The following is a 21199-nucleotide window of genomic DNA, read 5'->3' as shown; positions in this document are numbered from 1 at the left end:
AGGGGGTGTGTGGGGGGCGGGGGTGGGAAATAGGTGCCTATATAAGGAAAAGTCTCAAATATCGGGACTGTCCCTATAAAATCGGGACATCTGGTCACCCTATGATTTGGTGTATTGAACATTTTACTATGCTACCAGGCAGTGATTCAACATAATTCTATCTAGAATTGATAGCTGCTGCAACACAATGAGAACATAAACCTTTGACAGCTAGGAAGATGAAAGGTGTCACTGTTGCATTCTACAAGTAAATGTGGGATTTTGCAAAATACCTACAAAAAAACACAAAAGGCTAAGATTTTTAAAAAACAGGATCCTAAAGTTAGTCTCCTGTCTCCATATTTAGACACCTGTCTGAGTTTCAAAGTGCTAAGCATGCAACTCCTTCTACTGAGCTCAGTTGTAGTTTGTGGCTGCTCAGCACTTTCAATAATCAAACAGCTGTCTAAATAGGGGTTAAAAGATTACCTTTAGGCTCTTATCTTTCAAAATCTTGGCATAAACCCAAGATGGAAGAAGCTACCATTCAAACAGAAGTATTCTTTGCAAAAGTATTCTCTTTGATACATTGCTCAAAATGTCACACACTTTAAATACAATTATACAATCGTTTGACCTTGTGCAGCTTTCGATCTCCTTTTTCAGCTGTGTCCTCCATTTCAGGGCATGGGTAAAAGCCAGGAAATGGTGTGAACGGGTTAGCCTTTGGCCTGCATGAGCCAGAGAAAGCACCCATCAAACTATTAATGCTTCGAAGGGAAGAAATCACATGTGGGGGAAGGGCTGGATCGATCAAGAGGTCTGATAACATGTTGCGAGCCTCATTTAGTACTGAAAGATCAACTCCACTTCCACTGCCAGCATTCTAAAACAGAGGGAAATATTGTAAATCACTAATTTAATTATACACTTGGTATATAAAATATTAACAAAATATCTATAACTCTCATAATTCACATTAAAACAGGAGGGAATCAATCGTATAAACATTTCTCTTTAATGTATTAAAAAAAAAAGCAACCATACAACATCATAGCTTTCATAACAGTATATTTTCAGAGAAATAAATTAACTGTGAATCAGTCAAAATCAGGCCCTTATAAATATTGCATAGTGTTCTCAAAACTTACCTGAGTCAATACAAACAACTCTTCCAGGAATTAATTACATCAACATATTCTTATGTGAAAAATCACTTTACATCATTAGAAAGCAATTTAGATTTCAGGTTTTTTAAACATTTAGTCCCTTCCTTGGTCAAGGAAAGATGAATGGGGGATACCTCACCAACTTCAGCCACACCATCAGGGCATACTTTGGAACTGTGCAAGAGCTGTCAGTATTGCTTTCATTCTTTTTTTAACAATAAAGATCGGGCATCATTTCTTCCCTTAATTAAGCATGTACATAATGTCCAATATTGTTGGGAAGAGTATATCCTAAGAATTTTCAATTAGACTTTTAATTTTTTTTTCAGTTGGCACAATTTAATTTTTATAGCAGCACATTTTCCAGTGAATAGCAAGCTGCCAAAAAGGAGCTTAAGATCATATGATATTTTTACAATTGTAAGTTTATTTCATTACTAAAGTTGATAAAGTTAATAACATTCAATTCATTTTTGTGTAATGGGCAAAAAATGGAGACCCTCACAAGACCAGAATAAAATAAAATTATATTCCATCTTTAATTCAGGTTTTGGGCCAATAGATGGATAATGTATACATTTCCTTAATTTTTCAGTACTTTTATTTGATGGCTAGTCTGCCCAATCTCTCAAAATTGTATTTCAGTTTCATTTCAAGGTATAAAACAAAAAAGGTTTTGATGCTGCATCTTATCTACAAACGTTAACAAACATTATAAACATTCATAGTGATACTTATACATGATATTTAAATTATTTGTCTCCTACAAATGATGCTAAAAAGTACACTTTTTTATTATATGCATTGTAGTATTGTCTAAAGGCCTCAACTAGGTCAAGGCCAGATTGTGGTAGGCACGGCAGAAACATGCAGGTAAATGAAAGTCTATGCCCCAAAGAGGTATGTTTCTGCATTTAAGGTTCAGAAGCCCAAAAATGATTCAGGCTTCTCAAATTAATTTTAAAGTAACAATAACCAATAGCAGTGTATACTTTTGTGCCTTCTAACCCCTCTATTATTGCTTTTCAAAGTTTACACCAGAGATGTACAAACAGTATGAACCATCATACATGGCATCAAAAGCAAATTTTCTTTTAAAAAAAGTCAGCTGGGATGTTCTCAACTGGTGGACCTTAATCACAAAACATATCACTCTCCAGTAAGTTCTACTTTCTGCACACTTAGCCTCCATCAACCTAGGACATAAACTATAATTACCGGTACTATTTGTATTTCAGAAGCACTCAACATCCACAATGAAACTCTTTGAGTATGCAGACTCAGAGATGAAGAATCAGCAAAGTAAGGAATTTAAAGGAAGTCTATGTAGAACTAAGAAGTGAGTGAACAATGGCTAATGAAATTCAGTGTCTTAAAATATGAAGTAATTCATATGTGTAGAACCAACAAAAGTGAATACATAGACTTAACTGTGACATTATTAAAAGATACTGTTCATCTACTATTTAAAAAAAATATTCAAAGCATAAAAAAGAAGACAGGAAGGGCTGCAAGATTCATTTCCAGCACTGGCAGATTGTCCTGTTAGGAAACCAGTAAAGAATTGAATTTGTTTACTCTGGAAATAATGTACTTGTAAGGTGACTCAAATTTCATATGAAGCCCACAAAATGCTTTCATAATTAATTTGGTTTTATTACAGGATAATAGTAATTAGTAAATGGATGGACATGAACTAACATTCAGAAATAAGAAGCTTTAACTTCATATTGGAATGTTTTCTCTTTAAAAATAATTTAGGGTATGGAATCAGAAGTCAAAGAAAGCAAATGACGCTACAAGCAACAAGAAATTTAGAACTGGAGTTGATGATTCCTGGAAATACCTGAACTGAGTAACAGAACAGAAGAACAAAAAAAAGAAAAATAAGTAGTGAGAAAGTATTTGCAAAAATTCAGAGGACAAGAAATTCTGAGGTGACATTTAATATCTTTTCTTATTTTTCCTCTTCCAAAAAAGAATAGCCTTTTCAATCCCCTCTGCTTAAAAAAATCAAAATCAAATTTAAAAAACTTTCTCATAATTATCACTGTAAATATTTGTGTATTTGTGTGTTTTCTGACTTTGGACTTGTGAGGGAAAGTTAGTCTGCCCTAGTATTTAGTTAAGGTGAGATTTTCTAAAAAATATAGTTTAAGCATAAATCACTTTGTGCACTTTTGTATAGTAGTATAGCTTATTCAGTAAAACCTATACAATAACTAATAGTTAGGAACAAAAATGAGCAGTCCACTTAGTGAGTGGCACAGTAGCGGGGGTGGGGAGTAAATTTATGCCCCAGCTTGCAGCAGACTAAGTGTTCCTATAGACAAGCCCTAAGAAGTTGTATTGGTATGTACCTAGTACTAGTCACTTCTGAGGTGAACGCATGGTGGTTTTAAATTAAGGCCTTGAAAGCAGAAGAATTAAGCAGAGGAAAACAGATAACCATGTGGTGGGAAAACTTTGCCTAGCAACATATGAACTTGGAATAAGAGGCAGTTCCTAAATATAGTCCAGTGAATTAGATATACTGTGCCAAAAAGGATATACTTACCTGTAATTCTGTTTTCTAAGACATATTTGACAGGATTATCACTCTTGGGTCTCATCTTCCTAACATAGGACAGAGAGGATCTCATTGGTCCTAAATGAAACAGTGGAAAGCCTATATCTGCTAGGTGCTTTTCTCTTGAGGGAAAGTGATCAGGAACAGAATTTAAAGTGACGTCCCTTGAGAAACTTCCCTATCCTCAGAGCTGTTGGCAACAAATCAGCCAGTTTTATGGGACCTCTTTCTAGGAGGGCTTTGATAATACTCTAGCAGAAACACAGGTGTTGCAGAAAGAGGAGGAGGAATAAATTGAGATTGAGGAGAAGGAGAGAGGAATGGAGTATTGCAGACCTTGGGGCTAGTATATTGCCAATGGCTCTAATCTAAAGAGAGGAATCTCTTGGATAGGACAGCAGCTATGGCAGTTGAATGAATACTGGTAGGAGCTAAAGTAGCTGAATGTGTGTTCCACAAGAAATGAACATGAGAAAGTTAGAAATTATCAAAACGAAGCCTAAGAGCGACACAAACAGACTTGAGTAAAATATGCTGGCAATGTGGACCTGTGTGACTGCACAGCATATGGAAATCTTATCAAATGAACAGTAGTTAAAAAGCATTTGGCTAAAATATAAAAGGGGAGACACCAATTAACTAGCAAAAAGGGAAAAGAAAACTGCCTGTACATGAGTAGGATATGATCAGTTTATTCCTAGAAATGGTGATTTAGGCCTGCTTAAGCAGAACAAATCCCAGGATAATGTCTGGGTGCTGGAACTAACGATAGGGGGACTTCCTGTAAAGTTCAAAGTAGAAACAGGACTAGAGGCCAATGTTTGCCTATGAGACTATGGTCACTCTTCTTATATATCAGGGGTGGCCAAACCATGGCTTGAGAGACACATGCAGCTCTTTTACAATTAAAGTGCGCTCATGGAAGCCCCCCCCCCCTTCTTCACCTACCAGACTGGGCGGGAGGGGTGCCCTGTTGTGAGGTGGGGGGGGCCTAGGGGCTTCTGCCTAGCAGGGAGGCAGGGCTAGGAGCTTCTGCCCCACAGGAGGCACTTGCAGGCAGAAGCCCCACTGCAGGGCAGAAGCCCAAGCCCTAGCAAACACGCCTGGCACTTGAACTTCCAAAGATTATTGTATCCGGCTTGGAGGGTCAGTAAGTTTTGCCACTCGTGATATATATACAAAAAATATAAAACTACAAGAATTAGCTGACTTTGAACATCAAGTCAGAAGAAAGGTTATTTGGGAGTTCTAAACTGGTCACCTCACAACATGGTTTTATACAATTTGACACCACCAAGTCAGAGAGTCTCTGGGTAAAAACTGTCTTTGGATTTCTCATCAATAGAAACAAATAGCCTACGAAAATTCCTGAATGGTTTTGTTCTAGTTAAGTCAAAAAACAGAGCTCAGGGAACATCTAGAGCACAATTTTGCAACCCGAGGTCACGACCCAAAATTGGGGTCCCAGAATCTATCAAAGAGTTGGGGGGGGGAGTCCTGCCCCTCAGGGACATGGGAGGCCCTTTGGAGTGGGTGTTGCAGATCGTATTCCATAAACACACACATACAGCCTGCAGAGGCAGCCCTGGTCCCACAGAGCTGGCTGGGCTCAGCCCTGATTCCTGGCATTGTGACCTAGTGCTCAGGGTTACAGCATCACTCAGGTTTGGTCCAACTGCCATTCTGTCATGATGACAAGGAGCTTCATGGGCCAATGTGAGTGAGTGGTGCTATGACGCCATGCACCAGGTTGCAACGCATGGCTGGCTCCCAACAGTGGGGCTGGACCAAACCTGAGCAGCACTGCAACCTCAGAGGTCACAATGGCTGAAGTGGGGAGCCAAGCCCAGCCAGCCCTGTGGGACAGCAGCCACCTCTATTGTATGCATGGTGTACTTATTTAGTACTTATTATGTTAATATGTATAGTATATATTGTGGGAAGGAAATATTTAGTAAGCCAGAATTGTTTTGCATTAAAGCTATTTACTGGATTCTGACAGGCCATCAAGGTTTACAAATGAGTCCTGAGCCCAAAAAGATTTAGTTAGAATCACTGATTTAGAGTATGTAACACAGCCTCACCCTTGGATGAATGTGGCTTTGTGATTTAAGTGGAAATCAGAGTTCACTTTGGGGAGAAATTTAGAGTGTGGTCAGAGTGTAAACTTATTTCTATGAAAAAAATCACACAGCAGGATGGCAGACCATCCATAGCCATTTTTGAAGACCACAAAGGTGGAGTCTTGCAAATGGGATCACCACGGAACATGAAGCCATGTGACCTAAAATCCAAAGACAAGTCTTCTATTCTGAAACTGATTAATCAAGTCTAGCATGTTGTTGAATCTAGTCTATGGCAGTTATTCTTAAGCCACTGTGCAGTTCGTTACAGCCCCAATAAATTCTACCTTTTGAGCTGGGATTAACTGAGACGTCTCCTTGTTTATTCAGTCCCAGTCTGCAGAACGGATGAATGACGTACTGAACACTGTTTATTACCTGTTTGAGAAAAGACCCATTCACCAACAAATAATCTTGATCACTACTTTTCAACTTGTGGATCATGTCCCCTGCAGGTCCCAAAAGGCAAGTAGTAGGTCACAAGGTGTTACATTTTATTATAGCCAAAGCAATGAAAATTTCACTCCTCTGCTACCTACACACCTTCACCCTTCAAGGTCAAGTGTTATCCGTCAATCTCTCCAAATACACACACAAACCAATTCTATAGGCTTATTGCTATTTTAATGGATACATTTACTACAAGAGTAAAAAAAAAAAGTAAGGGCGTCACACAAATGTTTGATTTCAGATAAGGCTGAAAAACACTGGTCTAGATACAAGTAAACCAACACATTCCTTTTCCCAACACGTGCTGCTATCCCTGCCAGAAATTTCATGAAGGTTCTCAATGTCATTGACAACCCAAAAGTAAGGACTCTATTGATGACATGCATTTTATCCCACTGCAAAATGAAAATATTTCCTGTTTGCTGGCTGGCTGGAATATGTGTCTTGTAGATTGAAAGCTTCAAACCATACTTCTAGGGAAGAAGTATGGAGAACAGGATTACCATTTGAAATTTGAACTGGCAAACAAAAGAATTTCTCAGGTCTAAAATTGAACATGAGGCTTCTGATTTCTTAGGAACTATTAAATATTGGAATAGAACCCTTTTCCTCCAATACTGAAGGGAAACCTCCTCTATAGCACTGAGAGCCAGCAAAGGTTGAACCTCCTGCTGAAGGAGACTTTTCTGAGAAGGGTCCCTAAAGAGATGGATTAGGGGTAGGAATTTCTTGGAATTGCATAGAGTGACCTCGCTGAATTATTTCCAGTACATATTATTGTGGTATTATTTCTCCATTCCTCCTGGAATGGTCCCAAAAAGGGGTAGGAAAAGTGAAAAGAACTTCCAGGGTTGGTTGGCAGCACTCGATATACATGTCAAAATGACTGCACTTGGAGCCATACAACACCTTAGAATTCATCTTAGTAAATGCTGACAAAGGTCTCCTCTTACAGAATCACCCTTTGTTCTTAGAGAAATCTGATGTTCTCTGATAATAGAGTAGTGGCAGACTGCTATGCAGTGGTGCAAGTAGAATCTATTTCTTACCAGTACGCATGAGAGGGACACAAAGAGGGGGTACAAGTTGGGGGGGGGCATGTGGCCTCCCCACGTGACTCCTCCGTGCTCTGCACCCAGCCCGGGCCCCCAGGCTCTCCCCATCCCCCCCTCCATGATCCATCTCACATTACCTGGTGGGGGTGGGGCGGAGGAGGCTCTGTCCTGACAGCAGACACAGCTGCGTGGAAGGGCTGAGGGTGGTAAAGCCATGCCAGCGAAGCTGCTGGCATGGGGTCACCCGGTGGCCCCAATTTCTGCTCCTCCGGTGTCTTCCCAGTACAGAGTACCAGCTATAAATATCTTACTGGTATGGCGTACCATACTGCCCTACTTGCACCACTGCTGCTATGATGAGTATTATACTGAGACTGTTTATTCTTGTGCTGGGAAGTTGAAATACATAGTGCCCATAATGTGACTCAAGAATCCTTCAACAAATGTAACGACTCCACAGTTTTGGAACTGAACAGATGATTTCCTTCAAAAGGAAGGTCTTCTAGTGTAGTTGAAACCTTCTTTAGCAATCCAAATGACTAGAGCCATGATATGTTGCATGATGATCGCTATCAATCGCAAAGCTATATCTGCAGAATCAATTGAGGCCTGTAGTGAGGTCTTCAGTATTAATGGACCCTCCAAGATTTAAATTCTTCCCTGGAGTCAGAAGAAAGTTTTTTGAGAAACTCAGCAACCTTACTCCGCACAAGGAAATCATAATGTGAAAGAAGGGTCTGATAATTCACTATGCAAAACTGAAGGCTAACTTACGAATAACTCTTTTTCCTCAGAAGGTCCAATCTTTTTTATTCCTTCTCCTTTGGAGTAGTCCTAAAACATTGATATTTTGACTTCTCTTGTGCCATGGGTCACAACTAAAGACCGCAGAGGAAGATGAATGTAGAAAATAGTCAAAGCCTGCTAAAGGAACCTAATAGTTTTTTTCAAATTTTGTAGAGGTTGGTGGTACAGACTGGAGTCTGACATAACTAAGTCTTCATTTATATCGCACAAGCCCCTCCGTAGTGGATGTATGTAATAAGTTCAACAATTTATGCCCTTTCTCTTGGACAGGCTGAACTGCATTTCCACAACTTCTGCCACTCTAAGGCCTGATCTACACTAGGACTTTAATTCGAATTTAGCAGCGTTAATTCGAATTAACCGCGCACCTGTCCACACCAGGAATCCATTTAATTCGACCTAGAGGGCTCTTTAGTTCGAATTCGGTACTCCACCCCGACGAGGGGAGTAGCGCTAAATTCGACATGGCTATGTCGAATTAGGCTAGGTGTGGATGCAAATCGAACTTACTAGCTCCGGGAGCTATCCCACACTGCACCACTCTGTTGACGCTCTGGACAGCAGTCCGAGCTTGGATGCTCTGACCAGCCACACAGGAAAAGTCCCGGGAAAATTTGAATTCCTTTTCCTGTCTGGACAGTTAGAATCTCATTTCGTGGTTGGACATCGGGGCGAGCTCAGCAGCACCGGCAGCGATGCAGAGCTCTCCAGCAGAGGAGTTCATGTAATCTCTGAATAGAAAGAGGGACCCAGCATAGACTGACCGGGAACTCTTGGATCTGATCGGTGTGTGGGGCGAGGAGTCTGTGCTTTCGGAGCTGCGCTCCAAAAAACGGAATGCAAAGACCTACGAGAAGGTCTCCAAAGCCATGAGAGACAGAGGATACAGCCGGGATGCAACGCAGCGCCGCGTGAAAATCAAGGACCCCAGACAAGGCTACCAAAAAATCAAAGCAGCAAACGGACGCTACGGAGCCTGCCACCACTGCCCCACCAGTGACCATGGACTCTGACGATGGGACAGTGTTGACGGACAGTTCCTCAGCGATGTTCGCGGACGGGGAAGATGAGGAAGGGTTTGTGGAGGACGAGGCAGGCGAGAGCGCTTACAACGCTGGTTTCCCCGACAGCCAGGATCTCTTCATCACCGTCACGGAGATCCCCTACCAACCGTCCCCGGCCATTAACCCGGATCCTGAATCAGGGGAAGGAGCAGTCGGTAAGTGCTTTAACCATGTAAACTTTTATTCTTAATATAACAGGAATCTGAAGTATGTGAAAAGGAGGTCTCTCTATATATGGGGATAGAACAGAAATCCTCCTGGGAGATCTGGAATCGAAAAGCCTCCGCAGGAGGTTCCTGGGGAGAGCTGCCTTATTGGGTGCTCCGTGGTAGCACACTTTTCCGTGCGAGGCTTTCATGAGGTACTCAGGGAGCATTGCCTCCCCGAGCACGGCTGCATAGGGCCCTGGTTTGTGCTGGCTTTCAGGCAGCATGCGCTCTCTATCTCCTTCAGTGACCGTCCTCAGGGTGATCTCGCTCGGAGACTCCTGCATCTAATTAGGGGAATTACTGTAATGTTACGCCTGGTCCAAAGTATTTTTAAAAAATCTCCGGACAGACGGCATAGCAGAGACTCAGCACGCTGCTGCGTGACGAGCGTAACGGAAACCCAAAGAATCAAATGGACGCTCATGGAGGGAGGGGGGACTGAGGACGCAAGGTATCCCACAGTTCCTGCTGTCTCCGAAAAGGATTTGCATTCTTGGCTGAGCTCCAAATGCTTCTAGGGTCAAAAACAGTGTCCGCGGTGGGTCAGGGCATAGCTCGGCAATTTACGCAGCCCCCCACCCACCCCCAGAAGTGAAAGGGAAAACAATCCTCTCTTGACTCTTTTACATGTCACCGTATCTTTACTGAATGCTGCAGATAGACGCGATGGTGCAGCACTCAACACCAACATCCTTGCTCCCCCCACGCTATGGATGGCTGATGGTACAATAAGACTGATATCCATCGTCATCATCAGCCTATTGGCACATGGGGCAGTGCAAAAGGACTGGTAACCATGCTGACTAGCATCGGTAAGGTCAATCAAGGGCACCTGGCCCTAATTTTTCCTGGTAGATGGTACAGTATGGCTGATAACCATCGTCATCATAGCAACAGGGGGCTGAGCTTCATCAGCCCCCACCCTTCATGTGTAAAGAAAAGATTCAATTGCCCCTGGACTAGCAGCAGGATGCTGGGCTCCTCTCCTCCACACTCCTTAATGTCCTATCTGGACTATCATAGCAACTGGAGGCTGCCTTCCACTCATTTCTCACTAACAAGTCACTGTGTCTTATTCCTGCATTCTTTATTACTTCATCACACAAGTGGGGGGACAATGCTATGGTAGCCCAGGAAGGCTGGGGAAGAATGGAATGAACAGGTGGGGTTGTTGCAGGAGCACCCCCTGTGAATAGCATACAGCTCATAATCTATGCAGGATCTGACACAGAGCAGCTGTGCTCTCTGGTTCTCTGATACAGTGGTTCTCTAGTACACTTGCCCATATTTTAGGCAGGACTGATTCTATTTTTAGATACCAAAAAGGAGGGATTGACTCAGGGAGTCATTCCCAATTTTGGCTTTTGCGCCCCTGGCTAAGAGCAGCCAGGGGCACTTATGACAGCAGCAAATGGTGCAGTGCAAAAGGACTGGTAACCATGCCCATCTTATTACCAATTTATGGTATGGCAGATGGTACAGTATGGCTGGTAACCATCTCTGCTGTCATGCAAAAGCAAAAGCATGCTGCTGTGTAGCGCTGCTGGATCGCCTCTGTCAGCGGCATCTAGTACACATACGGTGACAGGCACAAAAGGCAAAACAGGCTCCATGGTTTCCACGCTGTGGCGTCTGCCAGGGCAATCAAGGGAAAACGGGCTTGAAATGATTGTCTGCTGTAGCTTTCCCGGAGGAAGGGATGACTGACGACATTTACCCAGAACCACCCGTGAAAATGGTTTTTGCCCCATCAGGCACTGGGATCTCAACCCAGAATTCACAGAGACAGACTAGACTGTGTTCATTGTTCGCAAAAATTTATCTTTGCAAGGAATTCACTCCCTTTTTCCCATCACACAGCTTCGACTGTCTCCAGACCCGCCACAGCATCCCCCTCACAGAGGCTGGCAAAGATTAGGCGGCGAAAGAAAAAGACACGGGACGAGATGTTCACTGAACTTATGGGGTGCTCCCGAGACGAGGCGGACAAGCAGAGCCAGTGGAGGGAGACCCTCTCTCTGTACCAGCGCTCACACAGCGAACGGGAGGAGAGGTGGCGTGAGGAAGACAAGCAGGTGACTCAAACGCTGCTTGGACTAATGAGGGAGCAAACGGACATGCTCCTGCGCCTTGTGCATGTTATGCAGGACCTCAGGCAGGAGGACAGAGCCCCCCTGCAGTGTATCTGCAACCGCCCTTCCCCGCCACAAAGTCCCATACCCCCCTCACCCAAAATAACCAGAAGGAGGGGCGCCAGAGGCTGTGTAAACTGTCACTGCACCCCAGCATAGTGCTCAAGTACCCAAAAGCTCTCATACCCTAAATTTTGAGAAGTCCTTTCCTTCCCGCCTCACCCAAGCCCCCATCCCAGTTTCATCCCCTAACTGTCTAGTTGATAATAAAAAATACTTTTCTGTTAATTACTGTTTCCGTCATGTTCTTTTAGAGGAGACTGTGTTTGAAGGGGGGGAAGGGGGTTGGTAATTTGACAGGACAATCACCTTTACCAGGGTACAGACATGGGGGCAGGATCAGCAGCAGGTCACACACACACTGCAGTCAGTACGCACCCTGGTCGGTATGGGAGGTGGTTTGCAGGTTCTGTGTGGGTGGGGGGGTACGTGACTTTGTAGCGGGGGAGGGGGGTTACAGATCTCATGCAACGGTCCCTGTCCTGGACCACAGAGCCACGCAGCAGAGGAATCTGTATCCGTCCTCCCCCGCCAAAAGGCCACATAGCCCCCGCACACAGAGTCCCAAAAAGGAGGGATGGCAGGCTCCGTTGAAACATCCAGTCCGGCACTGCAGACCGCTCTGGGAGCAGGAGCCTGTCATTCCTCGAGTTTACACCGCACACCCTACCCAGCACAGTCCGTGTCCCAGTTTCAACCCTGTAACGCAAAGTCATCAATAAAGAAACCTTTGTAAAGTTACAGTGGAACATGTATTTTATTTTTAAACATGTGTTGGAAGTTGGGGAAGCGGGGTGGGCGGGGTATGTAACTGCAGATGCTAGTCAACAGTCACTTGGTAAAGAAACAGGGGCAGGTTCAGCTTCTCTGTAAAGAAACTGAACAGTCACAGGTCACGCTGCTCACTGCTCACTGGTACTTGAAGAGTTCCTTGTCGCTGTGCAAGGCACCTGCACAGAGCTTCACGAGCCAGGGCATTAGCGGGTAGGCTGGGTCCCCGACGATCACTATAGGCATCTGCACATCCCCAAGATTTATTTTGTGGTCCGGGAAGAAACTACCTTCCTGCAGGCGTCTAAACAGACCAGAGTTCCTGAAAACACGCATGTCATGAACTTTGCCTGGCCACCCGACGTTGATGTTGGTAAAACGTCCCCCATGGTCCACCAGTGCTCGCAGCACCATTGAAAAGTAGCCCTATTTCTCAGCAGCTGACTGTGGAAGAGGTGGACGATAAGGTGCGAGGAGTTGACAACGGCCATAACTGCAGCGGGATCCGTGCTCAAAGTGCTGTGGCGCCCGCGCTGTCACTGAGCAGAAAAGTGCACGAACAGATTGCCCGCAGGCGCTTTCAGGGAGGGAGGGAGGGAGGGCGTGATTGACGGTTCAATGATGACAGTTACCCAAAACCACCCTCGACACATTTTTCCCCCCAGCATGCATTGGGGGGAAATCCCAGGATTCCAATGGGCAGCGGGGAGTGCGGGAACTGTGGGATAGCTTCCCACAGTGCACCGCTTCCAAAGTCGACACTGGCCCCGTTACTGTGGACTCACACAGTCGAACTAGTGTATTTAGTGTGGATACACAACTTCGACTTCATAAGGTCGATTCCACAAATTCGAATTAAGTTGATTCGAAATAGTCTTGTAGTGTAGACATACCCTAAGTCATTCCACAATCATCTGCCAAGGACATCTGCGGGAGCCACACCCTCATCTAGTGTCTGTGTCCTGGGACAGCTTCAGGAACTTGCTGAGGTATATATTCACAGAATCTGATGTGGAGAAGATTTCAGTCAGCAAAATGAGTACTTTTCTGTTCTTGCCAGGAAGAAGGAGATCTAGTTCTGGAACCAGAAGCTGAAGAATGCTTAAATGTAGGATATGAGCCCCATGGATGCCAGTCAGGCCAAGCAGTTTGTCCTTATGGGTATGCCAGAGCGGGCATATCCACTGGGGGCATTTGAACTAACATGCCTATATTTACCCATACGCCTGACCTGACTCTCAAATAAATAAATAGTCAGTCATGAGAGGTATCCCAAAGCCTAAGAGCTTGAAACACCTCCACTAATAGAAGATGAAGAAGAATATCCATCTTCTTCTAAGGGACCTGCTTGCAAGGCAGTCTGAGAATTACCCCCTGAAAGGGGCTTACCACCATACCTCCCATGTGACTTAAAAAGCATCTCCTGATTGACAGAAACCTCTAATAAGTGGGAGTTAGGCTGCATGGAAATAGTCAAATCATTGTGTGCCATATGCTTCGGCACCAGGTGGTGCTGTGGCATAGGTTGGCCTGGTAATTACAAAGCCTATGCTGGGGATACTAATACCAGCAGCAGTAGCACTACTGCCATAGGCATCAGAACTGGGATTATTGAAGCAGCAGCAACTGGCTTCAAATGCACAGGGCCTGACAGCTGCTGTGCTGAGACTGTCTGCACTAAGCAAATCAACACTGCAGAAGATTGTAAGTGTGCCAGCATCTGAGACACATGATCAGAGCTGGTCTACATGTTTTACCGCCCCAGATAGAAAATTATTTTTGTGCATCCCTCCCCATCCCCGCCCCGTTCCCATCCCCCAGCGAAAGGCATAAGCAAACACACATACACACACACACAAAAAAACCCAGCTCTTTCTTTTGGAGGAAGTCTTGCCAGGAAATCTTCCTCTGCACTCCTGAGGAGCGACACTTGTCCCTGCTCACAGCTGCAATGGCAGGAGTGACCGGAGTCCCAGAGGTTAAGGCAGTTGATGGGGCACTTTTCACTGTGGATTGTGCCCGACTAGTGGGGTCCTGTCTCCCATCTAGTTCAGAGACTAGCCTCATACCTTTCTTTAAAAGGAATAACTTCTTCCTATTATTCCTAGATTTAGTTGTCCTTTCAGTAAGGGCTTTACAATCCTTACATGTCTCTTTTACATGGCCCTTCCCTAAATGGTCAAGACAGCGTACATGTGTGTCACTAATGGTCATAACTACCCAACAAGACTCATGAAATTTAAGGCCCAGGGGTCTCAGTCCCAACATAATGCCGGATGCCCCTGTACAGGGCAGAAAATAAACTAAATAAAGCTAAAACCTACTAAATCTAAATAACCAATAAACTACTTATAAAAAAATAATCAAATATGTGACTGGGGAAAAAAGTGGACAGTATAGCTGGATCTCAGTTCCAGCAAAGAGCAGTGGAAAGGAACTGAGGGTTGGCTTGTCACTCTGCCCCCTTTATACCTTTGAAGGAAGAGAGGGATTCAAGGTCATCAAGGGAGCAGGTGCAACCAATAGACACTGCTGGCTAAAGCATTCTGACATCCAGTGCATGTAGTGCAAGTACACCATAATTGGAACACACAAACGCTTGAAAAAAAACCTCAGATTTCATCAATCCTGGTAAGAGTCAGAGAGGCATATCAGGTGCGGAACCTAACCTGCTCAACTGACATTCTAGCAATAACTGAGCCTTATCACCAAGGAAAGCCTGACTGCCAGATACAAAGATGTATTGCAGACCTTGGGGAGCTTCAGTAACAGCATCATAAACATACAGCTTACTTGTTGTCTGCAGATGTTGGAAGATATCCTTAAGCCTATCTAGCACAATGAAAGGTACTCTGCACAAAATTTAGAAAATAGATTTGTAAGCATAGTTCAGGGACTCAAGAACTGGTTTAACAGTCTTGTGATTACATAGAAGAATGGCACACTGTGGATATGTCTGGACTCATGGACCTGAAAGTCAGTACACACAGACAACAGCACATCATAGTCATCACACAGTACTTTGAGCTGTGTGTCAGGAAAGACAATAATCTCCACCTGATACTATTCTTGATTAACAGGATGGAATTTGGCAGATAAGGTTGGATAAGTTATCTTTGTGTATCTGCACACTCAATAACCCTATGAGGAACATACAATTTTTGCCACCTGCCATGTGGAATCAAGTCTGCAACCAGGTATTCCAGCAGAAAAATCAGGAGATCTTTGGCCATATTCAAGGAATTATTGTAGCAATTATATTATCATTATGGAAGAGACAACAGAGCAGCATAACCAAATCTTGCACCCAGCTGATAGGAAGTTCTTCTTCACACAGCGCACAGTCAACTTGTGGAGCTCCTTGCCTGAGGAGGTTGTGAAGGCTAGGACTATAATAGCGTTTAATAGAGAACTGGATAAATTCATGGAGGTTAAGTCCATTAATGGCTATTAGCCAGGATGGGTAAGGAATGGTGTCCCTAGCCTCTGTTTGTCAGAGGGTGGAGATGGATGGCAGGACAGAGATAACTTGATCATTATCTGTTAGGTTCATTCCCTCTAGGGCACCTGGCATTGGCCACTGTCAGTAGACAGGATACTAGGCTAGATGGACCTTTGGTCTGACCCAGTACAGCTGTTCTTATGTTCTTAAACTATTTTTATAAAAACTATGAGACAGACAGTGATAGTGCAAGGAGTTAGACCTTTGGAAGAAAAAAGGCTGTACAGGAAAAGAAACTTGCAGCTCCATGTAGTAATGACATGGATGCAAAAAGGATGGTCAAGACACGAAAGAGATGTTGTTCCTGCTACTAAATCCTTCTTGCCTATGAAGGATCTGCTTTTGTGTTAGGACAGAACCCTATTTGTAGGAGAAAAGGTGGCTGTATCTAATATAGTATTATTTCAGCTATATGAAATTTACCAGGGCATGCAGAGAACCAAGCAATAACATACTGGACTGGCATATCTGGAGATATTGAGAAGATAATAAAAGGATGTTCAAGGTGTGCATATAGCAGTCCCAGCAATTCAAAAGAGCTGTCATGAGTTTATGAGGTCTCAGACAATGGGAAATACGTATTTGTTTGAAAAATACTAAACCACATGTAAAAATGGCAAGATCTATATTCAAAGTATTCAAGAGTGATAAAGATCCCAGATAAAACTGCCAATTCAATTATTGCTAAACTAAAAGCACTATTTATCTGGCATGACACACTGCAACCACTTATATGCAACTGTGTCCCATTTGTAAGTTTTTAGTTCCAAATGTCTGCAAAAGAGAGGAATTTGGGTGAACAAGTGTTGCAGACAAGTCATTGCTCAAAAATGAAGGGGAATCAGGGACAAATGCACACTTGGTCATTATGGAATGCCGCAATGTGCCAGTGACTAGCACATCATTAATCATATTCATCAACCCAATTGTTAATGGGAAAATTGCTCAGAGGACAGAAGCAGACTCCCAGTGGCAGCAGCCTTATAGAGATCTCAGAACCTGAGTAAAGTAAAAAAACATCTGGAAGAAGCTCAGAACACACAAAAGCAGTTATCTAATCATAAAGAAAGATTTCTTACAGTTGAAGTAGGAAGTCCATGTCAGGATGGAAGTAAGTACCAGATGACTGCCTGCTCTTTTGGACTTGCTAGGGCCTGGGGCTGAAGCCGAAGTCCAAGCTCCATCACCCTGGGCTGAAGCCAAAGCCCAAGGGCTTCAGCCCTGTGCTGTGGGGTTCACGTTAGAGCTCCCCCACCCACAAAAGGTAATTTGGGTGAAAGTAATCTTGGGTGAAATCTATCATTTCATGATTCTAAGGAAAGGAAGAAGTGAGAGAAGTAGAATAAGGTCACTGTAGGTCTCTGCAAGGTCTCAGTGTGTATATGGTGTAGAGAGGAGGGATTTAAGTTTATTAGCAACTGGGAACCTTTTGGGAAAGGAATGGCCTATACAGGAGAGATGGGCTCCAGCTAAACCAAAATGCTGGCACATTAAAAAAATCTTCTCCAACCTTTTGAATTTTAACTAAGGGCTGGGGGAAAGCCAATAGGTGCAGAGGAGCACACAGTTCTGGCAAAGACAAAGACATTCTGTACATAAGTGCTGGAACTAGGGATGCTGGGGGTGCTGCCACATCCCTAGACTTGAAGTGGTTTCCATTATATACAGGTTTTACAGTTTGGTTCAATAGCCCTCAGCACTCCCATTATACAAATTGTTCCAACACCCCTGGTTTTGTAGGGATGAATTTATCAAATGGGGAATTCTATACTCTACTAAAGAGGATAGGAAAGAAGTTGATGAAGTATAAGTAGAAGTTGGTGAGAAACAATCAAACGAAATAGAGTCCCATTTAAATATAACACATGATGACAAGTACCTGAATATTGACAAAATGTACAAGTACTTCTATACAAATGCTAGAAGTCTAAATACCAAGATGGGTAAACTACAGTGCCTGTCATTTAATGAGGATATTGATATAAAAGCATCACAGAAACATGGAAGATGAGGATATAATCAATGGGACACGGTAATATCAGGGTATAAAAGTATACAGTAGGTCACACCGGTGTGGGAGTGACATTATATGAAAGCATAGAGTCAAATAAGGTAAAAATATTATGTGAAACAAGCTGTCCCATACACTCTATGGATAGAAATTTCATGTTTGACTAAAAAGAGTATAGCAGTAGGAATATACTACTGACCACTTAACAAAGATGGTGACAGTGATCGTGAAATGCTAAGGCAGGTTAAAGATGCTACAAAACCAGAAAGTGCAATAATAATTGGTGAGTTTCAACCATTCTCAGATTGACTGAGTAAATGTCACCTGAGGGCGTAAAGCAGAGATAAAATTTCTAGACACCATAAATGACTGCTTCTTGGAGCAGCTAGTTCTGGAATCCACAAGGGTAGGGACAGTTCTTAATTTAGTCCTAAGCAGAACACAGGATCTGGTCCAAGAGGTAACTATAGATAAACCACTCAGCAATAGTGACCATAGGGTAATAATGTAATATCCTTTCAGGAGGGATAATACCAAAAAAATCACCACAGTAAAAAACGGTTACTTACCTTTGTAACTGTTGTTCTTCGAGATGTGTTGCTCATATCCATTCCAGTTAGGTATGTGCGCGCCGCGTGCACTTTCGTCGGAAGACTTTTACCCTAGCAACCCCAGTGGGTCGGCTGAGCGCCCCCTGGAGTGGCGCCATAATGGCACCGCATATATACCTCAGCCGACCCACCCGACCCTCAGTTCCTTCTTGCCGGCTACTCCGACAGTGGGGAAGGAGGGTGGGTGTGGAATGGATATGAGCAACACATCTCGAAGAACAACAGTTACAAAGGTAAGTAACCGTTTTTTCTTCTTCGAGTGATTGCTCATATCCATTCCAGTTAGGTGAATCCCAAGCCTTACCTAGGCGGTGGGGTCGGAGTGAGACGTGGCGGTATGCAGGACTGCAGAGCCAAAGGCTGCGTCACCTCTCGACTGTTGGACCAGGGCGTAGTGTGAGGCAAAAGTATGGACGGATGACCAGGTCGCCGCTCTGCATATCTCTGGTATGGGTACTTGTGCCAGAAAGGCAGCGGAGGATGCCTGGGCCCTGGTAGAGTGGGCGGTGAGATGGCCCAAGGGGACATTAGCCAAGTTATAGCAGGTGCGAATGCACTCTGTGAGCCACGAGGAGATTCTCTGCGATGAGACAGGAAGACCTCTCATCCGGTCAGCAATTGCCACAAACAGTTGCGGGGATTTGCGGAACGGTCTTGTCCGATCAACGTAGAAAGCCAACGCCCTGCGAACATCGAGGGAGTGAAGTCGTTGTTCTCTCGGAGATGCGTGAGGCTTTGGAAAGAAAACTGGCAGGAAGATATCCTGGTTAATGTGGAAGGCGGACACTACCTTCGGGAGAAACGCCGGATGTGGACGTAGCTGTACCTTGTCCTTATGGAAAACGGTGTATGGCGGGTCCGCCATGAGCGCCTTGAGCTCAGAAACTCATCTGGCGGATGTGATAGCCACGAGAAAAACCGTCTTCCATGAGAGGTACAGCAAGGAGCAGGTGGCCAGTGGCTTGAAGGGCGGAGACATGAGCCTGTTGAGGACCAGATTGAGGTCCCAGGTGGGAGTCGGATGACGAACCTGGGGGTAGAGACGATCAAGGCCCTTTCTGAAGCGAGCAGTCAGCGGGTGAGAGAACAGTGTATATCCCCCTTCACCGGGGTGGAAAGTGGAGATGGCCGCTAAGTGCACTTTGATGGAGGACAGCGCAAGACCTTGTTGTTTTAGCGACCAGAGATAGTCCAGGACCATCGGAAGCGGGAGTTCCAAAGGAATAGCGTCACGCGCTTGAGCCCAACAAGCGAAGCGCTTCCACTTGGCCAGGTAGGTAGATCGAGTGGAAGGCTTTCTGCTGCTCAATAAAACGTGCTGCACGGGAGCAGAGCAGCGCAACTCCGTCTGGTCTAGCCACTGAGGAGCCATGCCGTGAGGTGGAGGGCCGGCAGGTCTGGGTGACGGAGAGTGCCGTGATCTTGTGTTATCAGATCTGGGTGAAGCGGCAGAGGAATTGGGCTGGCTACCGACAGACGGAGCAGCGTGGTGAACCAGTGTTGCCTGGGCCACGCTGGCGCAATTAAGATGAGACGTGCCTTGTCCCGTCGGAGCTTCAGCAGGACCTTGTGTATGAGGGGAAACGGAGGAAAGGCGTAGAACAGGTGACGAGTCCATGGAAGGAGGAAGGCGTCCGACAGAGAGCCCGGCGCCAGACCTTGAAAGGAGCAAAACTTCTGGCATTTGCGGTTCAATCGGGACGCAAACAAGTCTACGTGGGGAAACCCCCACTGTTGGAAAATGGCATGAGCGATGTCTGCTCTCAGCGACCACTCGTGGCAGAGAAAGGACCTGCTCAGGCGATCCGCGATGGTGTTCTTGACGCCAGGAAGGAACGACGCCACCAGATGTATCGAGTGGGCTATGCAGAATTCCCACAGTAGCATCGCCTCGTCGCAGAGGGGGGAGGAGCGGGTCCCGCCTTGCTTGTTGATATAGTACATGGCCGTTGTGTTGTCCGTAAAGACTGAGACACAATGGCCGTGGAGGCGAGTCTGGAACGCTTGGCAGGCCAGGCGCCATATGACCGAGGAGGCGGAGGCAAGCACGGGCCGAGGCCATGCGAGAGGCCTGAAGGTCGCGGATCAGCTGCGTAAGGGCCTGGAACCGGACCTGCGGAAGGAAGGCTCTGGCTAGAGAGGAGTCCAGGGTCGCGCCAATAAAATCCAGCCTCTGAGTTGGAACTAAGGTGGACTTCTCTATGTTGAGAAGTAGGCCTAGGCGCGTGAATAAGGCCTTGATCTCTGTGACATGTTGCTGGACCGTGGCCTGCGAGTCCCCCCTGATGAGCCAGTCGTCCAGGTAGGGGAAAACGGAGATGGCGCGTCGACGGAGGTGGGCGGCGACAACGGCCATGCACTTTGTGAACACCCTTGGGGCCGTGGAGAGGCCGAAGGGGAGTACCGCAAACTGGAAGTGTAGGTGAGCGATTGTGAAACGGAGGAAGCGTCTGTGTGGTGGGAAGATGGCGATATGAAAATAAGCGTCCTTCATATCGAGGGCGGCATACCAGTCTCCTGAATCCAAAGTAGGGATAATGACCCCGAGGGATACCATGCGGAACTTCAACTTCAGCATGTATGCGTTGAGTTCTCGCAGGTCGAGAATGGGTCGGAGGCCTCCTTTGGACTTGGGGATCAAAAAATAACGAGAATAAAACCCCTTGCCCCGTTCCGCGTCCGGAACC

The 21199-nt window shown here is 45.0% G+C and overlaps 1 protein-coding gene across 1 annotated transcript in view; it reads right to left on the bottom strand.

The window, feature by feature from the left end:
* PDE3B (phosphodiesterase 3B) overlaps positions 1 to 21199 on the bottom strand; it is a 255046-nt gene that overhangs the window by 88839 nt on the left and 145008 nt on the right. The window contains exon 3 of the mRNA XM_045014892.1: positions 617 to 865. Within this exon, the coding sequence (XP_044870827.1) occupies positions 617 to 865 (249 nt within the window). The remainder of the gene's footprint in view (positions 1 to 616; positions 866 to 21199) is intronic.

This window comes from Mauremys mutica, chromosome 4 (genome assembly GCF_020497125.1).
Source record: "Mauremys mutica isolate MM-2020 ecotype Southern chromosome 4, ASM2049712v1, whole genome shotgun sequence".
In the NCBI taxonomy this organism is placed as follows: domain Eukaryota; kingdom Metazoa; phylum Chordata; order Testudines; family Geoemydidae; genus Mauremys; species Mauremys mutica.
This window is presented reverse-complemented; position numbering and strand designations above follow the sequence as displayed.